Source organism: Chrysoperla carnea, chromosome 2 (assembly GCF_905475395.1).
Source record: "Chrysoperla carnea chromosome 2, inChrCarn1.1, whole genome shotgun sequence".
NCBI lineage: Eukaryota > Metazoa > Arthropoda > Insecta > Neuroptera > Chrysopidae > Chrysoperla > Chrysoperla carnea.
Window position 1 is genome coordinate 10,981,250 of NC_058338.1, and position 20,566 is coordinate 11,001,815.

Genomic DNA, 20,566 nt, shown 5'->3' on the forward strand with positions numbered 1-20,566 from the left:
ATGTAAAACAAAAGTTTGCAACATCAGAGATGAATTTATCAGTTTTGGAAATAATTGTAAACATATTCTTAACACTCTTAAAATTTCGAAAGACACTAAAATTGTGAATTCTTTACTGAATTCTAGGATGAAGAATCATTTGTTAATTTTTCTACTGCGTTTACGAATGAAGATTCGTTTATAATTTTGGGAATTTCGAGAATATATTTCTTCGAGACGTATATTTCGAAAGCTGAACTTTTTCTGGGAAATAAAGTGTACTACAAATTTTCATCACAATTTCGCTAAGATATTTACCAAAAATTTAGGTTCAGAGCTCTAACAAAAAATGCAAACCTTGTTTTAGAACTCTGTTTAGATATTATCAAAATTTTAGTAATTAGTCGAGAAATTCTTAAAATTTAAAATTATAATTAATGAATAACTAATTTATTCGTTAATGACGCTTTAGATGAATAAACGCCATAGCACTTTTTTCCTTAAAATTCCGTATGGGATTCATAGTTTCTGCTTCGGGATTCTTAGTTTTTTGCATCAATAATAAAAGTATTCCATAAGCGAGTATACAATAAAACTGAGGCCAAGTGGCCGAGCGAGTTAAATGGCAATCGACGTTAATCGTTTTACTATTTAGAATTAGGTTGCTGGTTCAAATCCAGGCAACGGCATTCTGATCAATTATAATTAATGGGTCGGTAAATTAATCACACTTTCGTCGTTTGGATAAGAACATAGAATAGATAAGAACGCTTGGACAAGAATAAAGTAACCGACTCCAACCCTACATAAAAATTTTATTGTAATCAGACGTAATTGAATTAATAAAATTAAAAATAATTATGTGGATGGCCTCTGTTATAGACGCTATGACTGAGGAACGGAGGTTAAACCCTATTATTATTATTAATATAATGCAATAACACAGTTATATTCGGGTACACAGAATAATGAATAATGTATACAAATAATATTTTTATAAAAAACTGTAAACTTTAACGATCACATAAAATTCGAAATTTAATTTCGTAATTCAACAATTATTTTAAAAGAAGATGTAAAAATGAAAATTAAATTCATCTTTTGTATGTTTAAAATTATGCGTATTAAATAAATAAATAATTAAATTATTATATTATTAAATTGTATATAAATTATTAAACATAATTCAATTATTAATTTATTGTAACACCATTATAATATCTACTTAAAATAAAAAAAGTGTAAGTCAATTATATGGGTGTTGTACCTTCGATATTTTTGTTACACATTTAGCATTAATTTTTACATCATGCATCCATTTCTTTAGTATTATTATTAAATAATAATAAATGAATTACTTGTATTTTAAATCATTTGTGAATGTAACAAGGTGGTTCACAAAAATAGTTTCAACCACAAAAATATGAAAATTAAACACAGTATTATTAATTCAGTCAGTTATCACAAGAAACCGTGACTAACATAAATAAAAGCATGACCACATTCTTTACATACATAAATTTTATCAAAATTTCAAACAACTGTATCTCTGCGAAAAATTATCGAACTTGGAACCGACAAATCCTCTCCTGAAAGTTTATTCTTTCTAGTTTTGAAAACTATTGATCAAAAATTTTTATGACTTTTTGCCGCTTTTTACGGAAGGTTGAAAGAGTGAGAAATGTTATCCCAAAATTTTATGTAAAGTTTATAAGCGTAGCAATATTTAAAAAAATATTTTACAACAAATCTATCCAATAGAGAGTTTGTTTATTTTTCTTGAGAATGAACCATAAAAAATTCCCGCAAAAGTTTTTTGGATCAAAATATTGGTTTTTCAAACAATTGCAACTTCTGAAATTAAACTTCTGTATCTGTGAAAAATATGCTAGCATTTTGTTTTAAAAAAAATTTTATCACTACCCCATTTGTCGTTTTTAAAACATGTTAAACAAGTAAAAAAAAACAGTTGATTGAGTTAATTGTTGAAATACCATGTATAGACAGTGTTGAATACACTGTCACATTACACATACATTGATATTTCCATATGATACAAACATACTATACAATTTGCACCCTCCCAGGTAAACAGTGATGTTTACGGAAAAATTTAAACTCTTGTTCAATCTTTAACGGTTTACAAGATGGGTCCAACTGACCAAGATTTCAATTCACCTATATTGCTCATTTACGAACTCGACCTCAATTTTTACGCCTAAGAACGCTATAAAAATTTCAACTTAATATCTCTTTTCGTTTTTGAGTTATCGTAATGACAGACGGACAGCCGGAAATGGACTAATTATGTGATTTTATGAGCACCTATATCCAAATTTAGTTTGCAGCATCAATATTTTTAAGCGTTACTAACTTGGGACTAAATTTAGTTAACCTTGACATATATTACATGTATACATGGTACAAAAACGGACAGAAAAAATGTTGATTTAATACCTTGATTGAGTATATAAACACGTTTTTTGGCAACTTTTTGTATAAACGTATTATAAGACAAATGCATGCATGCTATGTACTGATATTTGGTTCGTTTAACCTACTTTGTTCATTAAATATTATAGTCAGTGTAATAATAATATAAAAAAAGTATGTAAGTATTAAATAATTAATGAAAAAGAAAGATGGTATGTTAAATATTCATTGAATTAGTTACATTCACTCTTTTATACATATATCGTTTGTTGTCTTCATATTTGATTTAACAGCTATTATAAGGAAAGATTCAGGAGCGTATCATTTATAAGAATTTAATTGGAAATTATTATAGTGCAGGGTAGTCTAAAACGTACCGTTGTTTAAATTTTATCGCGTGGTTTTCTCATAACTGGTAAGAGGAATTGCTAATCTCGAAAAATAGTGATTTTATATGGATAAATGTAAAGTAAACAAGTCAAAACAAGCAATTGACTGAGTTAACTGTTGAAATACAATGTATAGACAGTGTTGATTGTACAATCGTTTGTTTTTTTACGTCATGTAAGTAAAGAAAGATAGTCACTCTTAGAAAGCCACACATAACTGATATTCTCATATGATACATACTATAATGTTCTAATCTAATTTGCGCCCTCACGCTATAAAAATTTCAGCTTGATATCTCTTATAGTTTTTGTGTTATTGTGTTGGCGGACAAACACAACTGGAAATGGATTATTAGGCTATTTTATGAACATCTAAACCAAAATTTTGTTCGTAGTATCAATATTTTTAAGCTTTACAAACTTGGGACTAAACTTAGTATAAACATTTCATACACTTACTTTTGTTCTATCTCTAACTGTTTAAAAGAAAAAAAAAAGTCCTGCGGACCCAAAATCCCTATGTTGCTCATTTTACGACCTGAACACGCTGTCAAAATTTCAACTTTATATATTTTTTCGTTTTTGAGTTATTTTTTAGTTTCGTGATGACAGACGGACACACGACCGACAGACAGACGAACAACCGGAAATGGACTAATTAGGTGATTTCATGAACACTTATACCAAAATTTTATTCGTAGCATCAATATTTTTAAGCGTTACAAACTTGTGACTAAACTTAGTATACCTTGATATATTTCATATACATGGTATAATATACATTATGCTAGCCAATAATCGATTAAATTAACATTTATTATCCGTATCCGTGGATCTAAATTATGACTGATCCGGCTCCCATCACGAATTCCAAGTAAGATACGCTTCTGTCTGTACTGTATTGCAGTTGTAATACATCTTTGATTAAAAAATGAAAGTGAAGTTCAAGTAACAAAAGAAAACAACATAATTACCAATTAAAATGTATATCATTATAAAATATAAATATAAATATTATATAAAATACCTACCATAAGTATATGAAACACAGACAAAAATTAATAATAATTATTATGAATAATTAGTTTAAACGTAAAAAGACTACCAGTATTATCTGTGTGTCCCACGTATACGTATTTATTTTTGTCAATTATTTTTATCAAGTTTTTTGTTCTTTTTTTTCGCTTTTGTAATTTTAAAACATTTATTTTTTGTCACGTCTACATATAACGATTCATACCGTAATGCTCGCGTGTCAGTATCAATTAATACTACCAGCACTGTGAACCGGTAGATGCACAGGAAAATCCACGCGAGATCCATTTGTCGTTCGACTCCAAGAACCCCAATTAGGGAAGGGATGTATTATTTCTGAGAGACATTTTCGACATCGGTTGCGTGGACAGATAGTTAGAGGTGAATTTTGGTATACCCAAATTTCCTAGTTCATGGTACACGGGAACTATCTGTACACGGTAAGAAATTATTTTGGATATCTTTATGTTAGTATCGTTGTGATGGCCATACTGCTTACCATGAAGGTTATAAGAAGGAGAACGATCGCTATAGAAAATATTGTCCCCGAAATATGGATAAAATAAGTGAGGCGCTGCGACCGCTAAGTAGTATCAATAAAAGCGGGCTGTTGTGTGCTAATTTGAAATGATTTATCAATTTGTACATTATGCAACTAACTTCATCTACTTGTACTCATAAACAGCTAACTTCGCAGATACTACTTCTTGATGACAGTGCGGCTGGTGGCTGAAAAATGAACTATAAATTCTACAAATTTTCAGGGACAGGTGCGCTAATGCTTTAGTACATAGCGATCTTTCTCCTTCTTTATAACCTTCATGCTGCTTACTGTATTGAGGGAATAGTAACATTAGCAATAGTTATGGCGGACGAGTCAATGCAGTATGGAGAACATCAGGATATACCCACAATGCTTCTGGTAAATAGCCCTATTCAACACTGTAATATTACTTCTGCTAACAAAGATAATAGTATTTGTTTCTATACCATACCATTGTTATAAACGCCATCCATTTCTTACCATGTAGGGATACCAAACCTCTTTAAACGTTACCGTTTACCTCAAATTTTGTCTTCATTAACCTTGTTATCGCTGACTATGTTTTTGGTCAACATAGTCCTTAATTTAACAGTTTTACCTTTATACCCTTCATATGCCCGATGTTTGAGAAAGAGTGAAAACGGTAGATTTCGAAGAAACGATAGAGTGGTTCAAAAGAAATGTATAATTTCGAAATTGTTATAATTGGTATAGGACGAGACCTTTATCGGTGTTAAAATCTCTATTCAATCATCTAGTACAATTTATTCTATATTTGAATCCAATTAAAATAATTAATTCCCTTAAAAAATGTATCACCTTGATTTTACTCCTTAATCCTTAAATCCTTAATCTAGTTATATTGATTTAAAATTTCTTGTGTAAGACATATAACTTTTATCTTGTATTGATTTCTTGATGATATGGTACAGTATACGACCTCTTGTAGGTAAGTACCGAACCAAAAATGTATACTATTAAACTGCAGTGAATTTATTTTAAAATATGAGCAACTTTTATAGCAACATTGCAATAACATTTGCATAGCATGATACTAAAACTAAAATTTTTGTATTATATTTAACCAGTATAATATTTTATTATTTTCACTACTATAAAAATTCTTTATTATAATACACAGATCTGGTCGTGCTATTTTGCATCTGTTTCATTTAAAACTATTTTGAAAAACTAAAAAAAAAATTCAATTTACCTGGAATACTGGTTTATTTACATCATTTGCACTTATTACCCTAAAATTATTTGCACCCATTCTTGATTATCCATATTTATAGCCTTAAAACGGACATCTTTGACCATAACTCAATTGACATATGAATTTTCGCCCTTCTAGTATATTCTAGCGAAGTTGTACAGGAGTGCATAGCCATAGAAATCTCGAAAACGCACTTTTTAACCTATCCCCTTCAAATTTCTAAAATGAGATCCCGTTTTAATAACATCTAGCGTCTCGAATGACACCCTACATACCTACTGACTTTCAGCTCATTTAAATTTAAAATAATTGGATAAAAAATGTATAGATTTGCACAAATATCCCGAAATCCTTGTAGATCGTGTCTTAGGAGTAATGAAACTCAGTTGGCCTTCGATATAGTGCATAAGTCTATATATTTGAGGAAAATATGATTAAAAATAGCTTGTAAACACATCAAACTTAACCAAATTAGTATGATAAACGATTCTGAATGAAATAAAATAAAAAATTTACGACTTTTAAAGCACTAAAAAAAATTTAAAACTGAATTAGACTAAAGAATCTTTATCCAGTCATACGAAAAAAAAAATGCAATAAAAAAACTAGCATTTCATCGTTCTCATAATAATTTTATTTCATTAAATATAATTTTATCGTATATGAATAAATACAAAATAGATGAAGAAGCTATTGAAGATAATTATTTATATAATCGAATCCATCATAAGTACAATTCCAAGTAAAAATGATTCTGAATGAGCAACAACTTCTATTTAAAATACAATTTTAATTTAATAAAATTCGTAAAGTCTATGGGTGAATGATTAGAATAGGGTTTCGTATAACAAACTCTAAAAAAAATATTATTTGAAAGTTGCAGTAGGCAGTGAATTTTTGAAGTCTCAGTGAATTTTGTTCTTTCGACATCAACATGTCAATAAACAACCGAAATTTTGAGTTCAGAAAAATTTGCTTAGATAAATAGTTCTAAAAATATAATATATTGTAGAACAAGTGAAATTTACAAAATTATAAACACCCCCGACACATTTTTTGAGTACGAAACTCGCACTTGAAACATTTCTAAGAACACTCTCCATTAAATTGACTTTTTCTTCAAAGCCTCTTCCAAATTGAGCCGATTTTGAAGACCATCACTAATTTTTTTGTTTTTTCGGGTATGGAACACTAAACTCGCAATTAAAACATGGCTAAAAACACTCTTCATTAAATTACCTTTCAAACGAAACGAAAAACCTCAAAATTGGTTCATCTGCTTAGGCGCTACGGTGCCTAATACAGACAGACAGATACACACACTGTTTATAACCCACCTTAAATTCTAAGAATTTTCCAAGAGAACTTATTCGATGTGTACTTACAATTTCATGAAACTATGTACCTATCTTAAATGTAAAATTACAATAATTAATAACAATTTTTTAAGCTCAGAACTAGTTTCGAATGTTCTAATTTGTATTTGGTACAGTACTTTGATTGTTATCTATTGCTTACATGAACATTAACACAGAGAGCATCGTATACAAATTTATTGAATTGAATTACTTTTGCTCATGCATTGAAGGGAAATATTATTAAATTAATTAATAGAAAAATATTCCTTATATTAAAAATGAAAAATTTATAATTCGATTTTCATTATTTAGTTTTAAAGTGGAAATTGCAATTTATTAAATAAAGAAAACGACTAATTATTATTAAAAAACTACTTGCTCATAAGTCTTTAATAAGCTCTTATAAGTTAAAGACAATCATTAAATGTACCGTCTACGATTTTGGCCGACCAGCTGCTTAGTCAGTTGCAAAGAGGCCGACAAGTTGGCCAAGCCGATCTTGATTTTGGGGGAGTTCAGCAATTTTTGTGACGCTAGGTTTGGTTAGGTTATATTGACTGTCCACGAAGGACACACTTAGGCTATAGAGCCTATTGTGATACCATATGTGTGTTACCACCTTTCCGCTAATAAATTCATTTATCAGATCCTCAATTTCAGAGGCTCAGTGCACCTCCTTCATGCATACACTATGCACTACACCATCTCATCACAACTATTAATTAAATTAATTTTGTTGCGACGGTGGGAATCGAACTCGCTACCCTAAGCATACTGCGTACGGAATTGGTTACGCCTTAACCAACTGAGCTTTGTGACGCTATATTTACAAATTATTCGCACGCAAGTCGCGAATTATTCGAATACGTATAAGCTTTAGATTTCATTGTTTTTTTCGATTCGGTTTTGAAGAGGCGTTATTTTCCTAAATCCATTTCACGACTTATTCGGGTACAGCGACTTGATAAAGATTCTCTTCAATTTCGAAGCGAAAAATAATGTCAGAGAAATTTGTTATTAAATTTCAAGGTGTTGTGAATATTTCAAATTTTGGATCTAATAGTGTACAAGGTTTCTTTGAATGGTATAGGTATATAGATATAGGTCTAAATAGGTACCATAGGTCAAATCAACCTGGTGAATTAAGAATTATAATTTATGTATTTGGTAGGTGTGCATAAATTATTTAAAATTTGTTTGTTCATTGTTTTAACATAAACAAAACACGCATCTTTAATAAAGATCTTGAACATTTAAGGTCATATAGCAACGCCTAAATGTCAAAAAATGTTTTAGAATCTACGGTGTTTTCTTACTTTTGTACCTTACCAGCGGTTTTCTTCATTGAATGATAACGGAAAACTAACCTGATTCGATATATATTGATTTAAAAAAAATAAAATAAAATAAAAAAAACTTTTAACAAAAAGAAAACCGATTTCAAAAGATGAATTTTTCCAAAATAAATTACTAAAAAGTAAAAAAATTACGATCAGCCAAGGAAACAACTCTGACAGAACAATTTGCTACATTAGCTTGACTGACACCGACTCCAAAAATAACAATAATTTGTAATAACCTACCCCAACCCAACTTGTTATTTTTGGAGTCGGTGTCAGCCAAGCTAATGTAGCAAATTGTTCTGTCAGAGTTGTTTCCTTGGCTGACACCGACTCCAAAAATAACAATAATTTTAACTACATTATATTATCGTTATTTTTTACTTTTTAGTGCTTTTGAAGTCGGTTTTATTTTTGTTAAAAGTTTTTTTTTTTTATTTTGTGATTTTTAGTGAATCTGAAGTGCACTAACTAATTTATCACTAAAAAAAGAATCATCGAAATCGGTTGGCGTGATATTGAGTTATTCGTCCTCTTGTCGTGCATACTTAATGCAAATTTAAGACTTTTATGATTTTCTCATGGGCGCCGTTATCAGAACTTGACCAAAATGAAATGGGACCACACGTGAAGCACTAGCTTTCGAATAGATAAAGAATCATAAAAATCGGTTCACCCAGTCGAAAGTTTTGAGGTAACAAACATAAAAAAAAATACAGTCGAATTGATAACCTCCTCCGTTTTTGTTACAATTATTTCACAGTTTTCAGACTTTTACTTCCGACAGTTTCCATGACTGAATATCATTTTTCTAAGGTTGCTTATGTTTGGTGTCCTACAATTTTCTTTGCCTGGAAGTTCAAAAAGTATTTGTTACTAAACCGCCTAAATGGTATCGCTTTTCAAGGCCGTGTTATTACTATGGTAAAAATGACTCTATTTTTGTTTTCACATGTTCTTTCTTGAAATTTGTGAATTGTCTCAAATCTAAAAGATAAAATGCACTAATAAGTTTGTCGGCAGTTTGCTGTAGATTTTATTCTTCGGATCTAGTTATGACCCATTTATTAATAATAACCTAATTTTCAGAAATCAATCTGAATTAACCTATAAAATTGGATGAATTGCAATTTTTAACAATTAAAAATAAAACAATAATCTTATGTAATTGAGACAAAATAAAGATGAAAGTTGTTTTCACCATAAACAATATTTAATTTTAATTACTGTCAATTTAATAATACAACAAAAAATGTAGCTAATTAAAAACGCTTGAAACATAAGCACGTACGCCTTTTAAGCCATTGCAAAATTTTAATTTTAACAATCATAATAATTAGCAAATTATTTTTTTTGAAAAAAAAAAAAAATAGAGTAAAAATATTCTTATCACAAGACCAGCCGAGTAACTTTTTGACAGTAATTATTTATAATTTTTTTTATGTTTGGGTGGTGTTCAAAAAAGTTATTAATAAAAAAAAGTAGCCCAAAATTTCATAATTAATTTTTTTCAATATTTTATTATGTATGTGTATTTTCAAGTCCAAAAAAATTGATGTACTCCTTTGCGTCACTGTTTGAACTTTTTGAACATATACTTGAATCTCGAAAAATAAGTTTTATCGAGAAAATTGCTTCAAAATGTTGGATACTTATGGTAACCTCTAATGAAAAATTGTAATTATTATTAATATATTAGCTGGTCATTAAAAGGTATCAAAAAATACCATATTGGCAATTTTGCTAAACCAAGTATGTAATCCTCCTAATTTGGCTCTATCAAATCCAAATTTTATCCAATTTTGATAAACCAAGCATGTAGTCCTACTCAATTTGAGGCAATCTTTTCAAATTTGTGATCAAAATTAATCTAGTTCTAATAAATTTCAAGAATGTGGAGTCCAGGTCCCTGAATGAAGCACATAAGTAATAGCTAGCGAAAAATTGACATCTCAGCTAAAAAGAATGGCCCAAAATTAGTGGGTTTCAAAAAAAATTCCAATTAGATCGGATCAAATTTGCCTGTTTATCAAAAAAATCAAATTTTTTAACTTGATGACGTCATCAGAATCCAAAAAATTTAATTTTGCTGTATCACATCTAAATTTTATACAAATTTGATAAAAAAATTAGGTAATCCTACTAAATTTGGGTCATACTTTTCAAATTTTTGATCAAAATTAACCTAGCTCAAATGGGTTTCAAGAATGTGGAGTCCTGGTCCCTGAATGAAGCGCATTAGTGATAGCTAGCAAAAAATTGACATCACAGCTAAAAAGAATGGCCCAAAATTAGTGGGTTTCAAAAAAAATTCCAATAAGATCGGATCAAATTTGCCTGTTTATCAAAAAAATCAAATTTTTTAACTTGATGACGTCATCAGAATCCAAAAAATTTAATTTTGCTCTATCACATGCATATTTTATCCAAATTTGATAAACAAAGTATGTAATCCTACTAAATTTGGGTCATACTTTTCAAATTTTTGATCAAAATTAACCTAGCTCAAATAGGTTTCAAGAATGTGGAGTCCAGGTCCCTGAATGAAGCACATAAGTAATAGCTAGCGAAAAATTGACATCACAGCTGAAAAGAATGGCCCAAAATTAGTGGGTTTCAAAAAAAAATCCAATAAGATCGGATCAAATTTGCCTGTTTATCAAAAAAATCAAATTTTTTAACTTGATGACGTCATCAGAATCCAAAAAATTTAATTTTGCTGTATCACATCTAAATTTTATCCAAATTTGATAAAAAAATTAGGTAATCCTACTAAATTTGGGTCATACTTTTCAAATTTTTGATCAAAATTAACCTAGCTCAAATGGGTTTCAAGAATGTGGAGTCCTGGTCCCTGAATGAAGCACATTAGTGATAGATAGCGAAAAGTTGACATCACAGCTGAATAGAATGACCGAAAATATGTGGGTTTCAAAAAAAATTCCAACATGATCGGATAAAATTTGCCTGTGTTATCAAAAAAATCGAATTTTTCAAATTTTTAACTTTATTCAAATTAATGAGAGCCTTTTACATGATGCTTTACTAACTTTTTGTTTTGCGTATAAAACGTGCGTTTTGTTTTGCGTCGGTGACGGGTGCCTCCTTTGCCACGCCCTAGTTACAGACCTGCCCCAAAAGCTGTCATATTCCTTCACTGTCATTATATTTTACAAAATTGATTTATAACAAGGATTCGTTTGAATTTATAGGTTTGTTCTATTTATTTGAACTGTATTGTAAAATTTCAAAACGATATTTAACCTAATTTTAATAAAACTACATTCCTATTTTAAATAATATACATTTATTAAATTAGGTGTGGTCTTTCTTTTTATTTTATCTTTGTTAAATGCATTGTACACACGAATTAAAAAACATTTTTATTAATTATATTTCATCTCAATAATTATTGGTTTTGGATTATTATTATTTTGACAAGGCCGTTATGCGGTGATTTTTATACTTTGTATAATTTATAGGCTTTGAAAATATAAACGAATCATCAATGGTAAAACTCGATAGTTAATCTCGATAAACTCGATTTTACTTCTTCTAAAATTGTTTTTCATTCATGTCACAACTTATTCTCAACTTGTAGAAAATTATTTGTTAATCTTTTAATTAAAGCTACTTATTTTCGCGATTTCGTTCATGATTGGAGTATAATATTCTACGAATGTAGTATCGTTACATGATTTTTTTTGAAAAGGTTAAGGAGCAAAGTTAAATATTTATTTTTATAGCTGAGAGAAAGATATTTGGAGTGGGACTAGAGAATCCTGACAAAATATTTTAGAAATATTGACAAATATTTTATTTTTTAAAAAGATTTTTTGAAAAATAATTCCATAAAAAAATCTTTTATAAAACGCCCTCCGGAAAAATATTCATATTCAATCTAACTGGTATTGGTTAGAAAATTCGGTATTTTTGACTAAGAAATAGGTTCGGGTAGGTTATATTGGCTATCCACGAGGGACACACTTAGGCTATAATAATTTCATTTATCAGATCATCAATTATTTTCAAAGGCTTAGTGGCCTACTTTATGCATATAACATGCACCACACCAGCCCATCACAACCAATGAAATGAATGGTCAAATAAACCTGGTTCAATTCATTTCGAAAAATGAAATGGTAAAATAATTAGGTAATTTAAAACAATAATTAAAAAGAACAAAGTCAACTCGAATATTTCATTTTCAATTAAAATATTTCCAAAAATTTATCCCTAAAAATGATAGCTCTCTAAGTATCCTTTTCATCTCATATGGTCTCCTTAACCACTTTGATATGGATTTAAGAAGGAATGTTATAAGTTAAAAGTGTTTATCTGTGCGTCTGTGTGTTTCTCAGTGTCATCGTAGTCCCTAAACGGTCGAACCAACTTGATTGGCAACATTTTAAAGCTAAGTTTCCAAAAATCGGTTTACAAAAATTTATTTTATTGGGGCATTTATCGGGGGTTTTTTTAAATTTTGTACATTTTATTTGTAGCTTAGATTAATTGAAAATACCATCATTAATTAGCGTCCAATAAGATAATGATTAATTTTAAAAAAAATAGTTTAGTGTGTTCAAATCATTACATACGTGGTCTTTAAAAAGAGTACCCACCAATATATTAGCAGTTGTAAATCAAGGTACTGATTACCCTCAAGCGATACAAAAAAAAAAAAACGATAAAAAAAGATATACTGTATTTAATAATATTACGAAATTGACTTTTGTAGTACCAATACGTTAAAAAGTGTTTGTATGTATGTATGTATGTTTATGGTGTAAACCAACCAACCACGCCAAAAATTATGATTATTGGAGAGTGGAGAGAAGCAGTGGAGTCTGGTTATTATTAAAACAATATTAAATGGATCTGCTAATATAGACGGGCAGCTGATGTCAATTTACTTGTGTAATTTTAACAAAAACATTGATAAAAAATTTCGCTAATTTGAAAGATTAGCCAATTGACTGGGTTAATTGTTGAAATACCCTGTACAGAAAATATTGAATGTCATAGTTTGCATTATCTTTAATAAATTAGAAAAGTTAAAAAATCCGTCATAATTATGGAGGCCTTTTGTATTGGTTTTCGAATGTTCGAATTTTAGTAGTTACTTTTTTAATCGATAACAAATTTCTAATTTGAAGTGTTCAATCTATCTATTACCAGGTACAAAATAGAGTGAGGTTTTCGTTGAGCCTGAAAACCTGGGTCAAGTTTACTGCTACGTAATATATGAGCCTATGGACCCGACATTTGATAGTAGAAGCATTTTTATCCATAAAACTTGCTTGAAACGATTTTCAAGCATATGTCAACTAAAAAAAGTCTCTGACAATTAAATATTTATTAATTTTAGTCCAAAGTTTGTAACGCTTAGAAATATTAATCAAATGAACGAAATTTTGGTATGGGTGTTCATAAAATCACCTAATTGGTAAATTTTCGGTTGTCCGTCCGTCCGCCTGTGCACAACATAACTCGGAAACGAAAAAAGATATCAAGTTGAAATCTTTACAGCGTGCTCAGGACGTAAAAGGTGAAGTCGAGTTCGTAAATGAGCAACATGGGTCACTAGGGTCTTGGGTCTGCAGAAACCATCTTGTAAACCGCTAGAGATAAAACAAAAGTTTAAATATCAGAAATGTTCCTTATAACTTATAACAACTTTACTGTTTCCCCGTGAGGACGCAAATTAGGTTCGAACATTTTATAGTATGTATTATATGGGAATATCGGTTATGTACATGTGACATGTATGTATGTGTAATGTAACAGTGTAATCAACGCTGTCCATACATAGTATTTCAAGAATTACCTCAGTCAGTTGTTTGTTTTCACTTGTTTTTCAATTAAATATAGTTTGCACCTGCAGCTGCTAAACTATAATGTGAATAACTACTAAAAGCATATTATTCTCACCAAACCATACCGTTCATATGGATACCATATACCATGCACCATATGCATGTATACCTTGGAAGTATAATATATTCCCAGTCAATGAAGAAAATGGTGGGACCTACCGATATAATTATTAATTTTAACGAAACACTAAGAGTTGAGTGTTGCACTCAATGTGTGTGATTACAATGTCAAGATTATCTCATGTTTGTGAAAGATTACATCACTTTTTTCTTAATGTCTCGAACTACTGATTGTCACTCTTGTATTCATTCAGTCACTATGAATGGATTGTTTTAAACATTTCGATTGCTTTTAGGGTAATGATGTTCAACAGATGCTCATTTAAGAGTCTCATATGCAGGTTATCAGGACTTGGTTCGATAAAATTCACCCAAGCCTCAACGAAATCAAATCTTGGTTTGATAATCTTTTTACAAGCTTTAACCAAATTTTGGTTGCTTTTAAGGTAATGTTGTTCAACCGATGCTTCTTATAGTTTCAGATTTAAGAGTCTCAAATCCAGGTAATGAAGATTTGGTTTCTTAATTTTTACCAAGTTTCAACGAAGTCAAATCTAGATTTGATAATCTTTTTGAACCAAATTTTGGATTGCCAATCTGTGAGCGACCAAAAACTAATACCTGGACCAAAACTTATAAAGCAAGTTTTGTTATTTTCCATCCTTACCTAAGCTTCAACCAAATCAAAGCCCAATTAACCAAGTTCAGGCAAGTATAATATGTCAAGTTTTGATTTTTTGCCCTTTCCTTAGGGTGGCGTATGCCTATAAATTGAAACCTTGGTTTGATAGTTCTTGCTCTAGCTTACAAGTAAATTGTCAAAGTATTTGGAAAAAAAGTATACGTTGAATGGGTAGTAGATGAAGGGTATAGTATTAAATTTCAATGTTAACAATATATACAAACCATCGACCTATATATTCATCCATAAAAATATAATAATAGAGTAGCCTACCATTACCATGGAAATACCGGAACTAAGTCAAGCAATGGAACCTAAAAGGGTAAAAACTGTCGATCCAGACTTTGATGATTCGATGTTATCATTACAAAAAGGCCTCCAAGTTTGTATCAAGACTTTATGCTTTCGACTTGGCACGATGTTATCATTCTCAATTGATTCAGTCTAGGTTTATCTAATTCCGAAAAGTTAGCCTCCTCTCAGAACCTGCTAAATTATTAATGGTCTATAAATATATTTAGAATTTTCCAAAAATGAATGCATTTATACCAAACTCAGGCTTTCTTGTAATGGGAAGGAAAACGGAAAAATTGAAAATCTGAATATTTCTGTAAATATAAGACTAAAAATTACTGAAATTATTTTCTTCAGTTATGATACGTTATTTTCATTTTACTAGCAACGAAATCAAGTAATACTTATGTTTGAGAAATCTTTAAACTTTTCAAAAAATATAAATCATGTTGAAATAGATGCTGGAAGTTGTTTAAACAATATCCCGTCATGGCTAATTTTTGATTGATTACATGAATAACATTAAAATGTAGTTGCCAATGAGAGATTAACAAGTAAGACGCAGGTCGTGGCCACCCGATATTTTTAAGATGGATTATCTTTACATTGAATCTGATACACAATATAACACAAAATTTGTCCTAAATTTTTGAATGTCGTATACACATGATTAAAATCGATAATACATTAAAGCACATATTATTCATATATGTATATTATTTGTTTTAAAAGTGAATTTATCACAAACTGGGCGGTGTTCTTTATTTTAAAAAAAATTCACTTTTCATATCTCTGTAAGTGAATTTTGCGTGTATTAATGATTAGAATAAGTGATTATGCAATTAAAATAATGGAGAGGATTATTTTGAATGTATTGCAGCTGGTTTATTTTTGAGTATATAAGCCCGCTAGTTTTTTTTCAACAGCATCAGTTTTTTTTAACTCTTCTTGTAGTGTAACAATTACAAACAAAGCAATCAAAATGGCATTCAAGGTAAAATTCAAAAAAAATAAATGTATAACAATTGTGTTCAAAAAATATCGTGTATCGTTGTATGTTTGAGTGTGAAAAATATCTCCAAAGGATATATCTGTGATAAAAATTTTACGATACTTGAGTGTGATTGTCAGGATAAATTGGTGTTGTTGATAGTGAAAATATTGTTTTTCTTTTACAGTTGGTTGTCTTCGCCGCCGTTTTGGCATACGCTCATGCCGGTATTGTTGGTGCTCCATTGGGATACGCCGCAGCTCCACTCGCTCACGCTCCACTCGCTTATGCTGCTGGTCCAGCTATCGCTCATCCAGCACCTCTTGCATACGCCGCCGCTCCAGCCATCGCTAAAGTAGCAGCCCCAGTTGTTGCTAAAGCTGTTGTAGATGACTACGATCCAAACCCACAATACTCATACTCATACGGTATCTCAGACGCTTTAACTGGTGACCAAAAAAGCCAAACTGAAAGCCGAAGTGGTGATGTTGTACAAGGACAATACTCTTTAATCGAACCTGACGGTTCCCAACGTACCGTAGACTACACAGCTGACCCAGTCAATGGATTCAATGCCGTAGTAAGCAAATCCGCCCCAGCTGTTGCCGTAAAAGCCGCCGTACCAGTAGCTAAAGTACATGCTGCTCCAGTCGCCTACGCCGCTGCCCCAGCTATCGCTAAAGTACATGCTGCTCCATTAGCATACGCTGCAGCCCCAGCCCACTACATCCACTAATTTATTAAATTTAACTTATTATCGTATTTATAATTTTGTAAATAAATCGCAAATCTTAAAAAAAAATCTTGTAATTTCATTTTAATTCAAACACCTCATTTAACAAATAGAATAACTAATTATTTGCAAAGAACTTAGTTACAACACTGTATACATTTGCAAAAGATAACATCAACACCAACATAGTTTTCAGATAAATTTGCTTAACACAAATTAACAAGTTTCTTTTTAACATCCTCCGGACATATCTAGGCAAACAACTAGAAAACAATACAAATAGAAGTTTTAAAAAATTCACCAACACAATCCAAAGTACCTAAAGGATTCGTATATCATTTTCTGTATGCAATTCAACGTAACAAAAGCAACATCTCGTTTCCAGGAAAAATTGCAAGTTTTTTTCTGATATTCAAAAATAATGGTCGAAGTCAAGTGATCGTAGTGAACTTTCCCTGATAACACACAAAAATTTAGTTTTGAAAATAGGCTCAAATACTGTAAAATAGTCACTTTCTTCGAAAAATGAATTTCAGTATTGACTCTAATGAGTTTCTATTTTAACTTGTTTTTGAGGTCCTGATGTTAGTATTTTTCCCTGGGTATCTACTTTCGTACTATCGATTGCCAGACAATTGTAAAATTAAGTTTTTTCCTTACAAAATCATGCCTTGTTGATGTTAGGATTTCTCCGTCAATTCATTCACTGGATATAGAAGAATCATCAAAATATATCTATTCGCACCGTGCGTGAGTATTATTGGAGGCGTTTCCATGGTAAGCATACACTACTTTAATTATAGAATTGTATGGATGCATATATAAGTGTATGGATTGCATTTATATTGACTTACATTGAAAATTTAATATTATTGTCTCACAAATTTAAATAAATAATTATAATAATTTACATTTGAAAAACAATATTTTTGCAATTTCATTTTTTATTTTCACAATTTTTAATGCAATAATTTTAATTTGATATTTTCTATAACATTAACTTGTAAAGAATTGCAAATTAGTCATAATCTCCTCCTTTATCGCCAAAATTTTTCACTGGATGCGCTGGCATCGATTTTATTGTCGCTAACATGACTACGCACACACTGAATACAGTGTGTTATATGCTCACTTTAACCAACACTGAAATACCTTATATTCCTCTACGGATTCCTATTTAAATGCTTTAAAATCTCATAGAAAAATATGGAAGAACATTAGATTTTCTTTCTACATATATTATTATAAGCATACAGATAGCTAACTTGTAAGCTATTTAGAGGAACGATCCTTTTCAACAGATATCTAGATAGACGGTAAACGAACAAGAAAAAAAAAACTTTCATTTCTTTTAACATTATATTCAGAAGCGTTAAGAATAAGAATACTACAGGCGGTATAGTAGTCAGTATTAGTGTACAACGACTATTCGTTCGTAACCGTTTTCATTGGTCGATGATGACCTACTACGATCTCATTACTTGCAGATAGTCCACAAACAACAGTGTTTACAGCTCATGCAGAGATAGATATCATCATCTATCTTTCAACGAACGAACGAACAACGCTAAATGTCTTGGTGAATTTTTATTTTAAAGAAATATTTATATTAGATCCGATAGAATAGTTTGATGTTCTTAACTAGAAGAATGAATGTCTGGTTTAAAGAGTCTCATTGTTTACATTTAATGTCTACATATTTTTTTACTTTCTTCTAAATAATTGGATAAATCCACGGTATTTTGTAATAAAATCGGTAAATTTTGGTAGAAGGAAAATTTTTTCTGACAGAAGACAGTCTTTCGTTGTAAAAAATGCAGAAAAGTTTTCTGGTTCCGATTTGAGATAATATATTTCTATATTATTTTCTTTGGTGGCCTTTTCTTGAATATCTCTGCTTCTACTGATCAAATTGAGGCGATTAAAACAGCGAAATTATATCAACTATAATTTATAAAGATATATTTAAAAAAAATAAAAAAATTCAATTTAATTTGATATTTACCATTTTTAAAAATTTTTGTAATTCAATAGATCTGATCCATCTATAATCATCATTTTGAACCATAAATTAAAAAATTCTGTAAAAATTTAAAATAGTAAATGTCAAACAAATCATGACCAACTATTCTGATATACTCAATGAAGTTTTCAAATTTGTTAAATGTAAACAAGTCATCTATTTTACATTTAACAAATTTGAAAACTGTGTATATCAAGAGAGGGTGTGGAGAGCTATAAAACGGTGGTTTTTACTTTTAAGCCCAGCGGACGGGTATCAATCTAGTACTATTTTTTAGAATATGTGTACCTAGGCAAATGATTGATTCAATGATAAACAGAAGAACAATTTATTTCATTTTTGATTTGATTAAAAAAAATTCAATAATTTGTATGGATTATTTCCACACCGATTATTTTTCCCAATATTTTAATTACCCGGTCTAGGGAAATATTTTTTTTCAGTGATATTCATATATAGCTTCAGTCAATTTAAGTTCGTACATTTTTAATGAAAAATTCCATATTACATTTTGGTACATATTATTTATAATAAAATTCGTTGAATCGATAAATATCAAAAAAATTATTCTCACGTGAAGTATTTTTTGTTGTCATTTATTTCATGTTTGAACATGTTATTGCCAATATTCTATATTATTATTTAAAATACAACATAATAGTTAACATAATGCAAAATTTTAACAATATAAATAACAAAATATATGTAATCCTTTGTAATATCAGTTTTTATACCCTGTATACAGAGTGTTCTGTTATTGATAGCATAAAATTATACCAGTAAATTAAACTTATCAAGACAAATGGAAAAGCTCTTTACCAAATTTCAATCTGAGGCTTGATTCGGGAGATAGAGCAAAATTAATTTTTTTGGATTTTGATGACGGCATGAAGTTAAAAAATTAAATTTTTTTGATAAAACAGGCATATTTGATCCGATCTTATTGAAATTTTTTTTCAAACCCACTAATTTTGGGTCGAACTTTTCAGCTTTGATGTCAGTTTTTTGCAAGCTATCATTTATGGGCTTAATTTCGGGACCAGGACTCCAAATTCTTGAAATCTATAATAGCAAGGTTAATTTTGACCACAAATTTGAAAAGTATGACCCAAATTTAGTAGGATTCCATATTTGGTTTATCAAAATTGGGTAAAATTTGGGAAAGATAGAGCAAAATTAAATTTTTTGGATTTCGATGACGTCATGAAGTTAAAAAATTTATTTTTTTGATCACACAGGCATATTTGATCCGATCTTTTTTTCAAACCCACTAATTTTGGGTCGAACTTTTCAGCTTTGATGTCAGTTTTTTGCAAGCTATCATTTATGGGCTTAATTTCGGGACCAGGACTCCAAATTCTTGAAATCTATAATAGCAAGGTTAATTTTGACCACAAATTTGAAAAGTATGACCCAAATTTAGTAGGATTCCATATTTGGTTTATCAAAATTGGGTAAAATTTGGGAAAGATAAAGCAAAATTTAATTTTTTGGATTTTGATGACGTCATGAAGTTAAAAAATTTCATTTTTTTGGTAACACAGGCATGTTTGATCCGATCTTTTTTTCAAACCCACTAATTTTGGGTCGAACTTTTCAGCTTTGATGTCAGT

At 30.0% G+C, this 20,566-nt stretch overlaps 2 protein-coding genes across 8 annotated transcripts in view; one reads left to right on the forward strand and one right to left on the reverse strand.

The window, feature by feature from the left end:
• LOC123294017 (disks large 1 tumor suppressor protein) overlaps positions 1-20,566 on the reverse strand; it is a 1,177,915-nt gene that overhangs the window by 539,113 nt on the left and 618,236 nt on the right. The window lies entirely within an intron of this gene.
• On the forward strand, positions 16,066-16,980 carry LOC123294029 (larval cuticle protein A2B-like). Its single transcript, XM_044875093.1, has 2 exons — positions 16,066-16,200; positions 16,385-16,980. Exons 1-2 carry the CDS (start codon positions 16,189-16,191, stop codon positions 16,931-16,933), a joined length of 561 nt encoding a protein of 186 aa, XP_044731028.1. The 5' UTR covers positions 16,066-16,188; the 3' UTR covers positions 16,934-16,980.